This window comes from Aegilops tauschii, chromosome 3 (assembly GCF_002575655.3).
Source record: "Aegilops tauschii subsp. strangulata cultivar AL8/78 chromosome 3, Aet v6.0, whole genome shotgun sequence".
NCBI classification, from domain to species: Eukaryota; Viridiplantae; Streptophyta; class Magnoliopsida; order Poales; family Poaceae; genus Aegilops; species Aegilops tauschii.
Genome location: NC_053037.3, coordinates 574,836,991 through 574,858,104, shown reverse-complemented (window position 1 = coordinate 574,858,104; position 21,114 = coordinate 574,836,991). Strand labels below are relative to the sequence as shown.

At 47.7% G+C, this 21,114-nt stretch overlaps 1 protein-coding gene across 2 annotated transcripts; it reads right to left on the bottom strand.

Annotated features, from left to right (window-relative positions):
- Positions 1-6,680: 6,680 nt before the first annotated feature.
- On the bottom strand, positions 6,681-7,595 carry LOC109736926 (E3 ubiquitin-protein ligase MPSR1). 2 transcript variants are annotated; one of them, XM_020296141.4, is made up of 2 exons: positions 7,442-7,595; positions 6,681-7,357 (listed from the first exon to the last, which is right to left on the bottom strand). In XM_020296141.4, the coding sequence occupies exon 2, from the start codon at positions 7,328-7,330 to the stop codon at positions 6,839-6,841; it is 492 nt and encodes a 163-aa protein (XP_020151730.1). In that variant the 5' UTR covers positions 7,331-7,357; positions 7,442-7,595; the 3' UTR covers positions 6,681-6,838. The 2 variants fall into 2 exon arrangements, with proteins under 2 accessions (XP_020151730.1, XP_040260673.1); XM_040404739.3 differs by having other exon boundaries at positions 6,681-7,360; positions 7,442-7,588.
- Positions 7,596-21,114: the final 13,519 nt, after the last annotated feature.

Below are 21,114 nucleotides of genomic sequence, written 5' to 3'. Positions count from 1 at the left end.
TGGACGAAGCCAAAGGCATGGTTCAATCTTGGAAGGCCAGCTATGAGGGAAATTATCTTGTGGGTGAAAATGCAGTTGAGGTTCCCCGATGGGTATGCAGCGAATCTACAAAGGGGAGCCAGTCTTGATAAATTGAAGATATTTGGTCTCAAGAGTCATGATTGGCACATATGGATTGAGCGGGTAATGCCGGTGATGTTGCGTGGCTTCATCCCTGAGGATGAATGGCTAGTACTGGCAGAACTCAGCTATTTCTTCCGTGTTCTTTGTGCGAAAGAACTATCGCCTGGTGTGCTAGAAGAAATGGAAGAGTTGGCGCCGGAGTTGATCTGCAAGTTAGAGAAGATCTTTCCACCGGGCTTCTTTAATCCAATGCAATATTTGATTTTGCATCTCCCGACCGAGGCAAGATTGGGGGGGCCCGTGCAAAATCGTTGGTGCTACCCAACTGAGAGGATGCAGAAGACGCTTCGACAAAAATGTAAAAATAAACGTAGAATTGAAGCATCGATGGCTGAGGCATTCATCACTGAGGAGGCGGCAAACTTCGTGACAGCACACTACGAAGCCAAAAATCGTCATTTGCATAATCCGAAGCCTCGGTACAATGCTGACGACCCTAAAAAGGGTGGATCAAACCTTAGCCTATTCAAAGGGAATCTCGCACCAGCCAGTGTTTCAAATCCAGTATCTTTGGATAACGAACAATGGCGTACCATTTCATTGTATATCTTCAACAACCTGATAGAAGTGCGGCCGTACATCGAGTAAGTTCTCGGTACATAGTTTTGCAACTTCTATTTCCTTTGAACTGCTCTTATTCCTGGATATTTCATATAGTCGATACGTCGCCTTATTCTCGTATGGAGCGGTGATCCAAAAGGATTCTGTCGAAGAGTATGAGCTTCTCGCAAAGCAAGGTGGCGGCTATCCCGGTTGCATCTCTTGGTTCAAACAAACGGTAATTTCTATTAGACTTGTAGGCTAATTTGTAGGCGGCTATCTCGGTTTCATTCGCTAATTTGTGCGTAATGCAACAATCCTCTCATATTAAACTTGTAGGCTAATTCAGAGTCTATGGACGCCGAATTGAGACAAGTCGCTAATGGTTTTGACTATAAGGTCCGTTCATTTGACAAATACGACATCAACGGGTATCGCTTTCGTACCTATGGCAAAGAGCTATCTATGGCCGACCGAAAGTCTACAAATTGTTGTGTATCTGCTATCGGCGAAGGAGGTACCGAGTATTATGGGAGAGTTGAAGCAATTTATGAACTTCTATTCTATGGTGAAAACCCACCGAATGTCATAGTCTTCAAATGTTATTGGTTTCAGCCGAAGGAGACTAGAAGGACTCATGAACATATAGGGCTAGTTGTTCCTGATGTCTATATTACGGCTCAACAGGCGACCCAAGCACCCATTTAGATGTTCCTGATGTCTATATTACGGCTCAACAGGCGACCCAAGTATTCTATCTACCGTGGGCCTGCCAAACTAATCCAAATCTGAAAGGTTGGGATGTCGTTTATGAAGTGCCGCCACGTGCTAGACTATCTCCCCCAAAGGAAGAGGATTATGAACCTCACATTAACCCAGACACATATGAAGGAGAATTCTTCCAAGAGACGCGTCTTTCCAAAAAGCGTTTCAAGAACCGCTATACTTCACCCCAAAACATTGAAGTAGACAGCGACAGTGAATCCGACATCACCCCAGAGGAGGAACAAGAAGAGCCGGAACAAGAAGAGGTTACTGCTGCGGATGACCTGTCATTGCTTGACCGATTACGTCAAGGTGGCCTTGCACATGTTGATGCCACTGAACCCTATGAGCCCGTCATTGATTATAGTGATGATGATGATTATGCATTTATTGATGATACTGATCGAGATTATTAGTAGTGTCAGGTATTAAATTTTTTAATGTTGTACTTGATGATGATACACTTAAGTGATACACATATTATTATTCATGTCGGTCTTTTTTATGTTGTACTAATTTCGTTTACTGTTTGTCATGGCAGGTGTTGAAAGATGGTGGGCGCTGGTCGGGAGCGCGCCAAGGCCCCTTCTTCGTCGGCGCGTGGTCTGAGGTCTTCCATTCCAGACGCACCTCTCCGCCGAGCGTTGCTGGACAGTATGGCCACACCGCCGGGCCCTTCTTCGTCGACCGCGGTGCCCAGCAGGGGACGAGGTAGGAAGAGAGGAGGTGGGGCACGTGGTCGCGGGAGAGGAGGTAGGGTGACTGCTACGGCGCCTTCCTCGCCGCCACCCCCAGCTGTTTCACCCGAGCACGTGACTGCTAGGGTGGACTCGTCCGAGGAGGAGGCTACTCGGACTCCGGTCCACGAGCCTCCGGTCCACGGGTCTTGGGCCCACGAGCCTCGGGTCGACTGGCCTTCGGCCCACGAGACCCCGGAGGAGCACACGTCCGGATGGGGTACCTGGCCGGATCAGCCCGAGGAGCCGAGTGGCCATGCTGATGATGGCGGGGAGCCGACTGATCTTGAGGAGGAGGGGGGCACCGTCTACCAGCGTGGTGCTACACGGCTCCCGTCCGTGCCGGCGACCCGCGAGCAGAGGTGGTTGATTTTCCCTGATGGGGAGAGGTACATAAGTGCATTTAATATTTTTGTACCTTGTGCATTCACGTTTCTTCAAATAACTAATGCGTTGGCCTTGTCATGCTGCAGGGGTTGGGACCACCATCATAGTATCCGCCGGCCCAACTCCGTCCTTGGAGTTCTTTGCCGGCAAAACTTCCCGGGGTTTGTCACGTTGCCTGGTGAGGGTCGGCTTCCAGAGCTTGGATTGAGACGGGAGCACTACGTGGCTGCCCCGGCCCCGCCGGATGTCATTATCGACGGTGTCGTGTGCGACACGAGGGCAGACATGGTGATCAGGACGTTCTGGGTAATTTCTCCTTTACACATTTAAAAATCTTCAACTAGCTAGTTATTAATTATACTAATCAATATTGTCTCATTTGATTGCAGACATTCTACAGGTGTGAGGAGGGATACGAGGAGGACGCGGCACATGTTATCGAGAACGTCTGCAAGCGCCTACTTCAGAACTTACGGCATGAGGCTCGGGTGCAGGCTGTTCGAGACTACTACGCCTTGCGTGGTATCAAGAAGACCAAGCCGGCGTGCCGCGATAAGTTCCTGAGTAAGGAGCAGTACATGAAGGTAATTCTTAAGGCCTTCTACTTAAGTTCCTTCATTTAGTAATTCTTAGCCGTAGCGCTCAAGTTTCTATTTGCTAACTTAGGCGCCTCCGAGATGGTGTGCGGATCGGATGGATTGTTGGGAGGTGTTGGTCGATGAGTGGTGCTCAAAAGAATGGCTAGCCCTCCACAACGAGGCCAAGGACAAACGTGCCCAAATGGAAGGTGTGCCACACCATCAAGGCAGCTCCAACTTATATCAGTTCGGGCGCAACTGGGTATGTGGTTTGCTTCATGATTCATGCAATTCATTCATCATGCTAGCTTGAGCCCTTTAATCACTAATTTACATTGTTTCTCTCTTTCAGGCATGCCACAATAAGGTGGATAAGGTGCCAGAGGTGTACGACCTGTATGCCATGGCCCACACTGCCTCTTTCAAGAAAGTCAAGGCTTTCTCTCAGTCTGACCTCGATGATGCAAACAACTTCACCAACATCTCCTCCCACAACAAGCTCGTGAGATATAGAGATGAGGGGAAGGCGAGGAAAGGGGAGGACTTTAACCCGAGCCAGGGTCCCATTGATCCAGAGCTGGTGATGATATCTGGTGGCGGGAGGTCCCATGGCTCCATAGCCATTGGAGATGGACTTATCCGTTGTCCTAGCACTCTCCCGGAGATCAAGGCGCGCCAGTCGAGCTCCGCTCCTAAGATAAGGCCTCGTGAACGGCCAGTGCAACTCGCCATCAAGGTTAGTGATACGTACTCAGTTATCTTTCTCCATTACATTGTGTGCGCTTCCATCAATGATTACAAATGGTCATGTGAGTGGTGTTGCAGGCTGCTATACAGAGTGAGAGAGATCGAACGGAGAAACTTCTGGCGGAGGCGGCGGAGAGGCAGCGGGAGTTGGAGGAGAGGACGACAAAGATGATGGAGGAGGAGAGGGCACGGAATGACATGCAGGCAAGGGCCATGTATGAGCTCCTTGTGGTAAGTTTCTTCTGCAGATTAGCCAAAACATTCATGTAGTGTTTGTCTCATTACTAACTAGTATGACTGAGTCGTCGAAACCAAATGTGCAGTCTATGTGCGAGAAGACAGGTCAGACCGCTCCGCCGATGCCAGTGATTGCTCCTGGGACCACGATGAGTTTTATTTGAATGGACATTACTTGCTAGTCTTAACATTTGAGTGTCATCGTGCTAACAAGACATTGGAAATGATCTTTGGTGCAGCGTAACTCCAGACAAGCATCGCACGATCCTTCTCCAGCTACCGACACGAGCTACCCCGCTTCTACACCTCCTGGATCTTGGTAAGTTTATCTAGTGTTTTGCTTAACACATGCATAAAGACCTAGACTTAGCTTTAATTAGCTTAGTTAGCTCATAGACGATCCATTTTACTTAAGTTAGCTCTAAAATGACCCATTTTACCTAGGTTAGCTTATAAATGATCCAGTTCATCCAAGTTAGCTCAAAAATGACCCATTTTACCTAGATTAGCTCCTAAATGATCCATTTTACCTACGTTAGCTTTAAAATGACCCATTTCAACTAGGTTAACTCCAAAATGACCCATCTTACCTAGGTTATCTCATAAACGATCCATTTCAACTAATTTAGCTCATAAACGATCCATTTCACCAAGTTAGCTAAAAAACGGTCCATTTCACCTAAATTAGCTCTTAAATGATCAATTTCACCTAAGTTAGCTCAAAAAGATCCATTTCAACTAAATTAGCTCATAAATGATCCATTTCACCTAAGTTAGCTCAAAAACGATCCATTTCACCTTAGTTAGCTAAAAAACGATCCATTTCACCTTAGTTACCTCAAAAACGATCCATTTGACCTTAGTTAGCTCATAAACGACCCATTTCAACTAAGTTAGCTCATAAATGATCCATTTCACCTTAGCTAGCTCATAAACGACCCATTTCAACTTAGTTAGCTCATATATGATCCATTTCACGTAAGTTAGCTCATAAATGACATACTCTTCTTGTTCTAGTCTTCTTCTTGTTCTACTCTTCTTGTTCTAGTCTTCTTCTTGTTCTACTCTTCTTGTTCTAGTCTTCTTCTTGTTCTACTCTTCTTGTTCTAGTCTTCTTATTCTAGTCACCTATTTCTAACTTTCTTATTTTTCATTTTGCAGATTTCATTCACTTGACGAAAGCTTGCATAGATGGAGTGCTCCTTATTCCTTTCTCTGTTTCTTTTGTATCGTTGAACTATGCATGTATCTTGGTAGTTGGATGAACTATGCTATGTATGATGGAACTTGGTAGTTGGATGGAACATATGTGATGAAGTTATGTGATGGAACTATGTATGATGGAACTATGCATGTTGGATATCTTATATGTTTGCTGTGAAAATTGTTGTCATATATATCTTATGTGATGGAACTCTGCCTTGTGAAATATATCTATATATGCCATATATATTTTCTGTGAAAATTGTTGGATTTAATAAAAAACAGAAAAAAGACCCAATATGCAGGCTCTTTGCCGTCTGCCACCGACGGCAACGGCCTCTTTGTCGTCTGCCGCGGACGGCAAAGAGGACACGTGACATCCAGTTGTGCTTCCTGGGAGCTGACCCATTTGGTCAGTTTGCCTACAGTGGCAGACGGCAAAAAGTTTGCCGTCAGCGGTGGACGGCAAAGGCCTGCCATGTAGTGACGTGTAGATGACATCATACGGCGGACGGCAAAGACAGTAGAAACTTTGCCGTCCGCTGGCAGACGGCAAAGGCACTAGAAAGTTTGCCGTCCGCGGCGGACGGCAAAGGCCTGGCGTTAGCCACTTAACGGACTGAGAGCACAATTATTGCCGTCCGCGGCAGACGGCAAAGGCCTTTGGCGTCAGCCGCCAGGAAGCAGACGGCAAAGTAGCTGTTTACCGTAGCCTACTTTGCCGGAGCCTTTTGCCGTCCGCGGCTGACGGCAAAGGCCTTTGCCGTCCGCCGTTCATGCCTTTACCGTCCGCCATGGCAGACGGCAAGATAGCTGATTCCTGTAGTGAACACCAAATCATGTTTGGATGGCAAACTATGGAATTGCGCAACACCGAATCAAAGGAGCCCCACCGGAGGGCATATACAACAGTGTCTAGTGAGTCATCTGGAAGGGTTGCCTGCTCCAACGGAATTTTAGTGACGTCGTGGGAAGAGGAAACAGAGAGAGAGATAGTATGTAAACCTACAAGAAGAGAAGTCTGTACAAGTAACGCAAACAACTTATAGACGGTGATTTTGCTATTGCACTGGTGTTGGGTGTTGTGTGTTGTGTGTAATTATACACACAAGTACTGTAGTTGTGATTTGAAATAGACTGTTTAAAGACAGCTTATTCTATTCATTATCTATATTATTGTCTGTCATCAGGATGGATTTTACAATATACAAACTATCTTTAAACAGACAGACGTGTAACAGGGGTAAAGCGCGGTACCACTGGAGAGGCTGATAAAAAGGTCTGACAGGCATAAAAGGCAGACTTATAAAGAAAAATGACATCTTTGCTAGAGGTACACTACCTGTGAAAGAGCGGGTAAACAAATATTCATATACAGTATACAGTAAAGAAGAGGCATTTCGAATCAGACTAAAATCATTACCATCATCGCTAATCCGATGAATCATTAGTTCAGTTCACTCACTCACCGGACGAACGTTCTTCAGCTGCTGCAGACTTTTCTTCGTCAGCGGCGTCTTCCTCCTCAGCCGCGAGCTCCCGCTCCACCTCGTCGCCGACGTGCTCGCCGTCGGGCCGGGAGGGCATCGCGAAGCGGCACATCGGGCAGAGCCGGCTGACGTGCAGCCAGCGGAAGATGCAGCGCTGGTGGAAGCAGTGGGAGCAGTCCATCTTCCTGAGCTTCCTGCCTCCGGCCACCAGGTCCTCCAGGCACACCGCGCACTCCAGATCCCGCACCTCCGCCGCCGCCGGCACGAGCAGCCCCGCCATGGAGTTCTTGGAAGCCGGCGGCTCTCTGCTACGCTCTGCCTCGGCCTCCGCCTGGGCGGCGGGTCGCCTCAGCGTCTCCGCGCGTCTCCGTATGAAGTCCTGGTTACGATCCCACCACCCGCCGATCCGTCCGCGGCGGGAGGCGATGAGGGGGTCGTCGGGATCCCCCCTTGCTGCCTCCATTACTGGATCGATCTGCCGCTCCTGGCCCTGCTTCTCCATTGAGAAATCGGAATTGTAGCCGAGAGATAATCCCGAGAGATAAAGCGATGAAAGAGCGGAGACGATCTTTACCAGATTTATTATCCGCTCCTGGTCGGATTCATGCTGGTCTCGGCTTCCGATTCGACTACTGAACAGGGGAGTGCCCCTGCATAGGAAGGGGATGAACTCTACGCCGTGACTCGTGAGAGACAGAGACAGGGACCCGTCGCAAACCTGGCCGAATCGGCCGGTCTTAGCGTGCCGGCCCGATAGCACACGCGCCCGGCCCGTGATTGGCCTGGCCCAGCAAGTTTATAATTGTCGTGCCTGGCCCATATAAACCTTGCCGGGCCGGCCCATTTGGCAAGGTATAACCCGTAGTACGAAAAATCGGTGTGTTTTTTTGTTTTCCTTTTTGTGTTTAAAACCAAGAACCTTTTTTAAAGGACCCAAAAGATTTTTTTTACCACAAATACAATTATACAAAGCACCTGAAACATATTAAAAAAATTACATCAAGATCTTTGAACCACGTGTTGGGGAACGTAGTAATTTCAAAAAAATTCCTACGCACACGCAAGATCATGGTGATGCATAGCAACGAGAGGGGAGAGTATTGTCCACGTACCCTCGTAGACCGTAAGCGGAAGCGTTATGACAACGCGATTGATGTAGTCGTACGTCTTCACGATCGACCGATCCTAGCACCGAAGGTACGACACCTCCGCGATCCGCACACGTTCAGCTCGGTGACATTCCACGAACTCACGATCCAGTAGAGTGTCGGGGAAGAGCTTTGTCAGCACGACGGCGTGATGACGGTGATAATGAAGCTACCGGCGCAGGGCTTCGCCTAAGCACTACAACAATATGACTGAGGTGGATTATGGTGGAGGGGGGCACCGCACACGGCTAAAAGATCAATGATCAACTTGTGTGTCTATGGGCCCCCCTCCCCCCTATATAAAGGAGTGGAGGAGGGGGAGGGGGCCGGCCTCCTAGGCGCACCCCAAGAGGAGTCCTACTCCCACCGGGAGTAGGATCCCCCCTTCCCTAGTTGGATTAGGAGAGAAGGAAGGGGGAGGAAGGAAAGGGGGGCCCGGCCCCCCTCCCAATTCGGATTGGGCTTGGGAGGGGGGCGCCCCCTCCTTTGCTCCCTTCTCCTCTCTCCCACTATGGCCCAATAAGGCCCATATACCTCATGGGGGATTCCGGTAACCTCCCGGTACACCGGTAAATGCCCGATCTCACCCGGAACCATTCCGATGTCCAAATATAATCATCCAATATATCGATCTTTATGTCTCAATCATTTCGAGACTCCTCGTCATGTCCGTGATCATATCCGGGACTTTGAACTACCTTCGGTACATCAAAACACATAAACTCATAATACGATCGTCACCGAACGTTAAGCGTGCGGACCCTACGGGTTCGAGAACTATGTAGACATGACCGAGACACGTCTCCGGTCAATAACCAATAGCGGAACCAAGATGCTCATATTGGCTCCTACATATTCTACGAAGATCTTTATCGGTCAAACCGCATAACAACATACGTTGTTCCCTTTGTCATCGGTATGTTACTTGCCCGAGATTCGATCGTCGGTATCTCAATACCTAGTTCAATCTCGTAACTGGAAAGTCTCTTTACTTGTTCTGTAATGCATCATCCCGCAACTAACTCATTAGTCACATTGCTTGCAAGGCTTATAGTGATGTGCATTACCGAGAGGGCCCAGAGATACCTCTCCGACAATCGGAGTGACAAATCCTAATCTTGATCTATGCCAACTCAACAAGTACCATCGGAGGCACCTATAGAGCACTTTTATAATCACCCAGTTACGTTGTGACGTTTGGTAGCACACAAAGTGTTCCTCCGGTATTCAGGAGTTGCAGAACATGTATAAGTCATGAAGAAAGCAATAGCAATATACTAAACGATCAAGTGCTAAGCTAACGAAATGGGTCAAGTCAATCACATCATTCTCTAATGATGTGATCCCATTAATCAAATAACAACTCAAGTCTGTGGCTAGGAAACTTAACCATCTTTCATTCAACGAGCTAGTCAAGTAGAGGCATACTAGTGACACTCTCTTTGTCTATGTATTCACACATGTACTAAGTTTCTGGTTAATACAATTCTAGCATGAATAATAAACATTTATCATGATATAAGGAAATATAAATAACAACTTTATTATTGCCTCTAGGGCATATTTCCTTCACCACGAACGGCCGTTGTTGCCACCAGAATGAGCCGTCCACGCGGCATTGTTGTCGCTCCCCTACCAGAGCGGACCTCACCTTATCGAGTACACCCAAAAAGACTTCGTTTACGTGCTCCTAGGACCATCATCCTGGAGCTGCAGTTGTCGCGTGTTGAACCTTGAATCGATCCAAAGTGTTGGAAATATGCCCTAGAGGCAATAATAAAATGGTTATTATTATATTTCTTTGTTCATGATAATTGTCTATTGTTCATGCTATAATTGTGTTATCCGGAAATCGTAATACATGTGTGAATACATAGACCACAACATGTCCCTAGTGAGCCTCTAGTTGACTAGCTCGTTGATCAACAGATAGTCATGGTTTCCTGACTATGGACATTGGATGTCATTGATAATGGGATCACATCAATAGGAGAATGATGTGATGGACAAGACCCAATCCTAAGCATAGCACAAAGATCGTGTAGTTCGTTTGCTAGAGCATTTCCAATGTCAAGTATCATTTCCTTAGACCATGAGATCGTGTAACTCCCGGATGCCGTAGGAGTGCTTTGGGTGTACCAAATGTCACAACGTAATTGGGTGACTATAAAGGTACACTACAGTATCTCTGAAAGTGTCTGTTGGGTTGACACGGATCGAGACTGGGATTTGTCACTCCGTATGACGGAGAGGTATCTCTGGGCCCACTCGGTAATGCATCATCATAATGAGCTCAAAGTGACCAAGTGGTTGGTCACGGGATCATGCATTCGGTACGAGTAAAGTGACTTGCCGGTAACGAGATTGAACGAGGTATTGGAATACCGACGATCGAATCTCGGGCAAGTAACGTACCGATTGACAAAGGGAATTGTATACGGGATTGATTGAATCTCGGGCAAGTAACGTACCGATTGACCAGGGGAACCAGCTCCTGGTGGGCTGGTGCGCCCCCCTTGGGCCTCCCCCTGTGCCTAGGGTTGGAAACCCTAGGGGTGGGGGCGCCCCACTTGGCTTGGGGGGCAAGCCACCCCCCTTGGCCGCCGCCCCCCTGGAGATTGGATCTCCCAGGGGCCGGCCCCCCCAGGGCCCCTATATATAGTGGAGGGAAGGGAGGGCAGCCGCACCACAAGCCCTGGCGCCTCCCTGTTGGGAATCGTAGCATAATTTAAAATTTTCCTACGCTCACCAAGATGCATCTATGGAGTGTACTAGCAACGAGGGGAAGGGAGTGCATCTACATACCCTTGTAGATCGCGAGCGGAAGCGTTCCAATGAACGTGGATGACGGAGTCGTACTCGCCGTGATCCAAATCACCGATGACCGAGTGCCGAACGGACGGCACCTCCGCGTTCAACACACGTACGGTGCAGCGACGTCTCCTCCTTCTTGATCCAGCAAGGGGGAAGGAGAGGTTGATGGAGATCCAGCAGCACGACGGCGTGGTGGTGGATGTAGCGGGTCTCCGGCAGGGCTTCGCCGAGCTTCTGCGAGAGAGAGAGAGGTGTTGCAGGGGAGGAGGGAGGCGCCCAAGGCTGTAGGTTGCTGCCCTCCTCCCCCTCCCTTTATATAGGCCCCTGGGGGGCGCCAGCCCTGGGAGATGGGATCTCCAAGGGGGGGCGGCTGCCAAAGGGGGGAAGGGGTTGCCTTGCCCCCCAAGGCAAGGGGGAACTCCCCCACCCTAGGGTTCCCAACCCTAGGCGCATGGGGGGAGGCCCAAGGGGGGCGCCCCAGCCCACTAAGGGCTGGTTCCCTTCCACTTTCAGCCCACGGGGCCCTCCGGGATAGGTGGCCCCACCCGGTGGACCCCCGGGACCCTTCCGGTGGTCCCGGTACAATACCGGTAACCCCCGAAACTTTCCCGGTGGCCGAAACTGGACTTCCTATATATAATTCTTCACCTCCGGACCATTCCGGAACCTCTCGTGACGTCCGGGATCTCATCCGGGACTCCGAACAACTTTCGGGTTTCCACATACACATATCTCTACAACCCTAGCGTCACCGAACCTTAAGTGTGTAGACCCTACGGGTTCGGGAGACATGCAGACATGACCGAGACGCCTCTCCGGTCAATAACCAACAGCGGGATCTGGATACCCATGTTGGCTCCCACATGTTCCACGATGATCTCATCGGATGAACCACGGTGTCGAGGATTCAATCAATCCCGTATACAATTCCCTTTGTCAATCGGTATGTTACTTTCCCGAGATTCGATCGTCGGTATCCCAATACCTTGTTCAATCTCGTTACCGGCAAGTCTCTTTACTCGTACCGCAATGCATGATCCCGTGACTAACGCCTTAGTCACATAGAGCTCATTATGATGATGCATTACCGAGTGGGCCCAGAGATACCTCTCCGTCACACGGAGTGACAAATCCCAGTCTCGATCCGTGCCAACCCAACAGACACTTTCGGAGATACCCGTAGTGCACCTTTATAGTCACCCAGTTACGTTGTGACGTTTGGCACACCCAAAGCACTCCTACGGTATCCGGGAGTTGCACGATCTCATGGTCTAAGGAAAAGATACTTGACATTGGAAAAGCTCTAGCAAACGAAACTACACGATCTTTTATGCTATGCTTAGGATTGGGTCTTGTCCATCACATTATTCTCCTAATGATGTGATCCCGTTATCAATGACATCCAATGTCCATAGTCAGGAAACCATGACTATCTGTTGATCAACGAGCTAGTCAACTAGAGGCTTACTAGGGACACGTTGTGGTCTATGCATTCACACATGTATTACGATTTCCGGACAATACAATTGTAGCATGAATAATAGATGATTATCATGAACAAAGAAATATAATAATAACCATTTATTATTGCCTCTAGGGCATATTTCCAACAGTCTCCCACTTGCACTAGAGTCAATAATCTAGTTACATTGTGATGAATCGAACACCCATTGCGTCCTGGTGTTGATCATCTTTTGCCCTAGGGAGAGGTTTAGTCAACGGATCTGCTACATTCAGGTCCGTATGTACTTTACAAATATCTATGTCTCCATTTTGAACACTTTCACGAATGGAGTTGAAGCGACGCTTGATATGCCTGGTCTTCCTGTGAAACCTGGGCTCCTTCGCAAGGGCAATAGCTCCAGTGTTGTCACAGAAGAGAGTCATCGGGCCCGACGCATTGGGAATCACCCCTAGGTCGGTAATGAACTCCTTCATCCAGACTGCTTCCTGTGCTGCCTCCGAGGCTGCCATGTACTCCGCTTCACATGTAGATCCCGCAACGACGCTTTGCTTGCAACGGCACCAGCTTACTGCTCCTCCATTCAAAATATACACGTATCCGGTTTGTGACTTCGAGTCATCCAGATCTGTGTCGAAGCTAGCGTCGACGTAACCCTTTACGACGAGCTCTTCATCACCTCCATAAACAAGAAACATATCCTTAGTCCTCTTCAGGTACTTCAGGATATTCTTGACCGCTGTCTAGTGTTCCATGCCGGGATTACTTTGGTACCTTCCTATCAAACTTACGGCAAGGTTTACATCAGGTCTGGTACACAGCATGGCATACATAATAGACCCTATGGCCGAGGCATAGGGGATGACACTCATCTTTTCTATATCTTCTGCCGTGGTCGGGCATTGAGCCGTGCTCAATTGCACACCTTGCAATACAGGCAAGAACCCCTTCTTGGACTGATCCATACTGAACTTCTTCAATATCTTGTCAAGGTATGTACTCTGTGAAAGACCAATGAGGCGTCTTGATCTATCTCTATAGATCTTGATGCCTAATATATAAGCAGCTTCTCCAAGGTCCTTCATTGAAAAACACTTATTCAAATAGGCGTTTATACTTTCCAAGAATTCTATATCATTTCCCATCAATAGTATGTCATCCACATATAATATAAGAAATGCTACAGAGCTCCCACTCACTTTCTTGTAAACACAGGCTTCTCCATAAGTCTGTGTAAACCCAAACGCTTTGATCATCTCATCAAAGCGAATGTTCCAACTCCGAGATGCTTGCACCAGCCCGTAGATTGAGCGCTGGAGCTTGCATACTTTGTTAGCATTCTTAGGATCGACAAAACCTTCCAGCTGCATCATATACAACTCTTCCTTAAGGAAGCCGTTAAGGAATGCCGTTTTGACGTCCATCTGCCATATCTCATAATCATAGTATGCGGCAATTGCTAACATGATTCGGACGGACTTCAGCTTCGCTACGGGTGAGAAAGTCTCATCGTAGTCAACCCCTTGAACTTGTCGATAACCCTTAGCGACAAGTCGAGCTTTGTAGATGGTCACATTACCATCCGCGTCCGTCTTCTTCTTAAAGATCCATTTGTTTTCTATGGCTCGCCGATCATCGGGCAAGTCAGTCAAAGTCCATACTTCGTTTTCATACATGGATCCTATCTCGGATTTCATGGCTTCTAGCCATTTGTCGGAATCCGGGCCCGCCATCGCTTCTTCATAGTTCGAAGGTTCACCGTTGTCTAACAACATGATTTCCAGGACAGGGTTGCCGTACCACTCTGGTGCGGAACGTGTCCTTGTTGACCTACGAAGTTCAGTAACTTGATCCGAAGCTTCATGATCATCATCATTAACTTCCTCCCCAGTCGGTGTAGGCACCATAGGAACATTTTCCCGCGCTGCGCTACTTTCCGGTTCGGAAGGGGTGACTATCACCTCATCAAGTTCCACTTTCCTCCCACTCAATTCTTTCGAGAGAAACTCCTTCTCCAGAAAGGACCCGTTCTTTGCAACGAAGATCTTGCCTTCGGATCTGAGGTAGAAGGTATACCCAATAGTTTCCTTAGGGTATCCTATGAAGACGCATTTTTCCGACTTGGGTTCGAGCTTTTCAGGTTGAAGTTTCTTGACATAAGCATCGCATCCCCAAACTTTTAGAAACAACAGCTTAGGTTTCTTCCCAAACCATAATTCATACGGTGTCGTCTCAACGGATTTCGACGGAGCCCTATTTAAAGTGAATGCGGCAGTCTCTAAAGCATAGCCCCAAAATGAGAGCGGTAAATCGGTAAGAGACATCATAGATCGCACCATATCCAATAGAGTGCGATTACGACGTTCGGACACACCATTTCTCTGAGGTGTTCCAGGCGGCGTGAGTTGTGAAACTATTCCACATTTCCTTAAGTGTGCACCAAACTCGTGACTTAAATATTCTCCACCACGATCTGATCGTAAGAATTTTATTCTCCTGTCACGTTGATTCTCAACCTCACTCTGAAATTCCTTGAACTTTTCAAAGGTTTCAGACTTGTGTTTCATTAGGTAGACATACCCATATCTACTTAAGTCATCAGTGAGAGTGAGAACATAACGATATCCTCCGCGAGCCTCAACACTCATTGGACCGCACACATCGGTATGTATGATTTCCAATAAGTTGGTTGCTCGCTCCATTGTTCCGGAGAACGGAGTCTTGGTCATCTTACCCATGAGGCATGGTTCGCACGTGTCAAATGATTCGTAATCAAGAGACTCCAAAAGTCCATCTGCATGGAGCTTCTTCATGCGCTTGACACCAATGTGACCAAGGCGGCAGTGCCACAAGTATGTGGGACTATCGTTATCAACTTTACATCTTTTGGTATTCACACTATGAACATGTGTAACATCACGTTCGAGATTCATCAAAAATAAACCATTGACCAGCAGGGCATGACCATAAAACATTTCTCTCAAATAAATAGAACAACCATTATTCTCGGATTTAAATGAGTAGCCATCTCGAATTAAACGAGATCCAGACACAATGTTCATGCTCAAAGCTGGCACTAAATAACAATTATTGAGGTTTAAAACTAATCCCATAGGTAAATGTAGAGGTAGCGTGCCGACGGCGATCACATCGACCTTGGAACCATTCCCGACGCACATCGTCACCTCGTCCTTCGCCAGTCTCCGTTTATTCCGTAGTTCCTGTTTTGAGTTACAAATATGAGAAACCACACCGGTATCAAATACCCAGGAGCTACTACGAGTACTGGTAAGGTACACATCAATTACATGTATATCACATATACCTTTGGCGTTGCCGGCCTTCTTCTTGTCCGCTAAGTATTTGGGGCAGTTCCGCTTCCAGTGACCAATTCCCTTGCAATAAAAGCACTCAGTCTCGGGCTTGGGTCCATTCTTTGACTTCTTCCCAGTAACTGGTTTACCGGGCGCGGCAACTCCCTTGCCGTCCTTCTTGAAGTTCTTCTTACCCTTGCCCTTCTTGAACTTAGTGGTTTTATTCACCATCAACACTTGATGTTCTTTTCTGATCTCTACCTCAGCTGATTTCAGCATTGAATATACCTCGGGAATGGTCTTTTCCATCCCCTGCATATTGTAGTTCATCACAAAGCTCTTGAAGCTTGGTGGAAGCGACTGAAGGATTCTGTCAATGACCGCGTCATCCGGGAGATTAACTCCCAGCTGAGTCAAGCGGTTGTGCAACCCAGACATTCTGAGTATGTGCTCACTAACAGAACTGTTCTCCTCCATTTTACAGCTGAAGAACTTGTCGGAGACATCATATCTCTCGACCCGGGCATGAGCTTGGAAAACTAGTTTCAGCTCCTCGAACATCTCATATGCTCCATGTTTCTCAAAACTCTTTTGGAGACCCGGTTCTAGGCTGTAAAGCATGCCGCACTGAACGAGGGAGTAATCATCAGCACGCTGCTGCCAAGCGTTCATAACGTCTTGGTTCTGTGGGATTGGTGCATCACCTAGCGGTGCTTCTAAGACATAATCTTTCTTGGCTACTATGAGGATGAGCCTCAGGTTCCGGACCCAGTCCGTATAGTTGCTGCCATAATCTTTCAGCTTGGTTTTCTCTAGGAACGCGTTGAAATTGAGGACAACGTTGGCCATTTGATCTACAATACATAGTGTAAAGATTTTAGACTAAGTTCATGATAATTAAGTTCATATAATCAAATTATTTAATGAACTCCCACTCAGATAGACATCCCTCTCGTCATCTAAGTGAAACATGATCCGAGCTTAACTAGGCCGTGTCCGATCATCACGTGAGACGAACTAGTCAAGATCGGTGAACATCTCCATGTTGATCGTATCTTCTATACGACTCATGCTCGACCTTTCGGTCCTCCGTGTTCCGAGGCCATGTCTGTACATGCTAGGCTCGTCAAGTCAACCTAAGTGTATTGCGTGTGTTCCGAGGCCATGTCTGTACATGCTAGGCTCGTCAACACCCGTTGTATTCGAACGTTAGAATCTATCACACCCGATCATCACGTGGTGCTTCGAAACAACGAACCTTCGCAACGGTGCACAGTTAGGGTGAACACTTTCTTGAAATTATTATAAGGGATCATCTTACTTACTACCGTCGTTCTAAGCAAATAAGATGCAAAAACATGATAAACATCACATGCAATCAAATAGTGACATGATATGGCCAATATCATCATGCTCCTTTGATCTCCATCTTCGGGGCACCATGATCATCTTCGTCACCGGCATGACACCATGATCTCCATCATTGTGTCTTCATGAAGTCATCACGCCAACGATTACTTCTACTTCTATGGCTAACGCGTTTAGCAACAAAGTAAAGTAATTTACATGGCGTTATTCAATGACACGCAGGTCATGCAAAATAATAAAGACAACTCCTATAGCTCCTGCCGGTTGTCATACTCATCGACATGCAAGTCGTGATTCCTATTACAAGAATATGATCAATCTCATACATCACATATATCATTCATCACATCTTCTGGCCATATCACATCACATAGCACTTGCTGCAAAAACAAGTTAGACGTCCTCTAATTGTTGTTGCAAGTTTTTACGTGGCTTGTAGGTTTCTAGCAAGAACGTTTCTTACCTACGTATGACCACAACGTGATTTGCCAATTTCTATTTACCCTTCATAAGGACCCTTTTCATCGAATCCGTTCCGACTAAAGTAGGAGAGACAGACACCCGCTAGCCACCTTATGCAACTAGTGCATGTCAGTCGGTGGAACCTGTCTCACGTAAGCGTATGTGTAAGGTCGGTCTGGGCCGCTTCATCCTACAATGCCGCCGAAACAAGAAAAGACTAGTAGCGGCAAGAAGAATTGGCAAACTCAACGCCCACAACTGCTTTGTGTTCTACTCATGCATAGTAACTACGCATAGGCCTGGCTCATGATGCCACTGTTGGGAATCGTAGCATAATTTAAAATTTTCCTACGCTCACCAAGATGCATCTATGGAGTGTACTAGCAACGAGGGGAAGGGAGTGCATCTACATACCCTTGTAGATCGCGAGCGGAAGCGTACCAATGAACGTGGATGACGGAGTCGTACTCGCCGTGATCCAAATCACCGATGACCGAGTGCCGAACGGACGGCACCTCCGCGTTCAACACACGTACGGTGCAGCGACGTCTCCTCCTTCTTGATCCAGCAAGGGGGAAGGAGAGGTTGATGGAGATCCAGCAGCACGACGGCGTGGTGGTGGATGTAGCGGGTCTCCGGCAGGGCTTCGCCGAGCTTCTACGAGAGAGAGGTGTTGCAGGGGAGGAGGGAGGCGCCCAAGGCTGTAGGTTGCTGCCCTCCTCCCCCCTCCCTTTATATAGGCCCTGGGGGGCGCGGGCCCTGGGAGATGGGATCTCCAAGGGGGGCGGCGGCCAAAGGGGGGAAGGGGTTGCCTTGCCCCCTAAGGCAAGGGGGAACTCCCCCACCCTAGGGTTCCCAACCCTAGGCGCATGGGAGGAGGCCCAAGGGGGGTGCCCCAGCCCACTAAGGGCTGGTTCCCTTCCACTTTCAGCCCACGGGGCCCTCCGGGATAGGTGGCCCCACCCGGTGGACCCCCGGGACCCTTCCGGTGGTCCCGGTACAATACCGGTAACCCCCGAAACTTTCATGGTGGCCGAAACTGGACTTCCTATATATAATTCTTCACCTCCGGACCATTCCGGAACCTCTCGTGACGTCCGGGATCTCATCCGGGACTCCGAACAACTTTCGGGTTTCCGCATACACATATCTCTACAACCCTAGCGTCACCGAACCTTAAGTGTGTAGACCCTACGGGTTCGGAAGACATGCAGACATGACCGAGACGCCTCTCCGGTCAATAACCAACAGCGGGATCTGGATACCCATGTTGGCTCCCACATGTTCCACGATGATCTCATCGGATGAACCATGGTGTCGAGGATTCAATCAATCCCGTATACAATTCCCTTTGTCAATCGGTATGTTACTTGCCCGAGATTCGATCGTCGGTATCCCAATACCTTGTTCAATCTCGTTTCCGACAAGTCTCTTCACTCGTACCGCAATGCATGATCCCGTGACTAACGCCTTAGTCACATAGAGCTCATTATGATGATGCATTACCGAGTGGGCCCAGAGATACCTCTCCGTCACACGGAGTGACAAATCCCAGTCTCGATCCGTGCCAACCCAACAGACACTTTCGGAGATACCCGTAGTGCACCTTTATAGTCACCCAGTTACGTTGTGACGTTTGGCACACCCAAAGCACTCCTACGGTATCCGGGAGTTGCACGATCTCATGGTCTAAGGAAAAGATACTTGACATTGGAAAAGCTCTAGCAAACGAAACTACACGATCTTTTATGCTATGCTTAGGATTGGGTCTTGTCCATCACATCATTCTCCTAATGATGTGATCCCGTTATCAATGACATCCAATGTCCATAGTCAGGAAACCATGACTATCTGTTGATCAACGAGCTAGTCACCTAGAGGCTTACTAGGGACACGTTGTGGTCTATGCATTCACACATGTATTACGATTTCCGAACAATACAATTATAGCATGAATAATAGATGATTATCATGAACAAAGAAATATAATAATAACCATTTATTATTGCCTCTAGGGCATATTTCCAACACTCCCTCCCTCCCGTGACACCTCTTCCTCCCCGCTTGCGCTTGGCGAAGCCCTGCCGGGATCCCGCTACTTCCACCACCACGCCGTCGTGCTGCTGGATCTTCATCAACCTCTCCTTCCCCCTTGCTGGATCAAGAAGGAGGAGACGTCGCTGCTCCGTACGTGTGTTGAACGCGGAGGTGTCGTCCGTTCGGCGCTCGGTCATCGGTGATTTGGATCACGACGAGTACGACTCCATCAACCCCGTTCTCTTGAACGCTTCCGCTCACGATCTACAAGGGTATGTAGATGCACTCCTCTCTCTCGTTGCTAGATGACTCCATAGATTGATCTTGGTGACGCGTAGAAAATTTTAAATTTCTGCTATGATCCCCAACAGTGGCATCATGAGCTAGGTCTATGCGTAGTTACTATGCACGAGTAGAACACAAGATTGTTGTGGGCGTAGATCATGTCAATTTACTTGCCGCTACTAGTCTTATCTTGATTCGGCGGCATCGTGGGATGAAGCGGCCCGGACCGACCTTACACATATGCTTACGTGAGACAGGTTCCACCGACTGACATGCACTAGTTGCATAAGGTGGCTAGCCGGTGTCTGTCTCTCCCACTTTAGTCGGATCGGATTCGATGAAAAGGGTCCTTATGAAGGGTAAATAGTAATTGGCATATCACGTTGTGGTTTTACGTAGGTAAGAAACGTTCTTGCTAGAAACCTATAGAAGCCACGTAAAAACATGCAACAACAATTAGAGGACGTCTAACTTGTTTTTGCAGCATATGCCTTGTGATGTGATATGGACAGAAGATGTGATGAATGATATATGTGATGTATGGGATTGATCATGTTCTTGTAATAGGAATCACGACTTGCATGTCGATGAGTATGACAACCGGCAGGAGCCATAGGAGTTGTCTTTATTTTTTGTATGACCTGTGTGTCATTGAATAACGCCATGTAAATTACTTTACTTTATTGCTAAACACGTTAGCCGTAGAAGTAGAAGTAATCGGTGGCGTGACAACTTCATGAAGACACGATGATGGAGATCATGGTGTCATGCCAGTGACGAAGATGATCATGGCGCCCCGAAGATGGAGATCAAAAGGAGCAAAATGATATTGGCCATATCATGTCACTATTTGATTGCATGTGATGTTTATCATGTTTTACTTCTTATTTGCTTAGTACAATGGTAGTAAATAAGATGATCCCTTATAATAATTTCAAGAAAGTGTTCCCCCTAACTGTGCACCGTTGCGAAGGTTCGTTGTTTCGAAGCACCACGTGATGATCGGGTGTGATAGATTCTAACGTTCGAATACAACGGGTGTAAGCCAGATTTACACACGCAATACACTTAGGTTGACTTGACGAGCCTAGCATGTACAGACATGGCCTCGGAACACGGAAGACCGAAAGGTCGAGCATGAGTCATATAGAAGATACGATCAACATGAAGATGTTCACCGATGTTGACTAGTCCGTCTCACGTGATGATCGGACACGGCCTAGTTGACTCGGATCATGTTTCACTTAGATGACTAGAGGGATGTCTATCTGAGTGGGAGTTCATTGAATAATTTGATTAGATGAACTTAATTATCATGAACTTAGTCTAAAATCTTTACAATATGTCTTGTAGATCA

Excerpts from the sequence above, each read along its gene's own strand:
- LOC109736926 (XM_020296141.4), bottom strand. The coding sequence starts at position 7,330 with ATGGAGGCAGCAAGGGGGGATCCCGACGACCCCCTCATCGCCTCCCGC.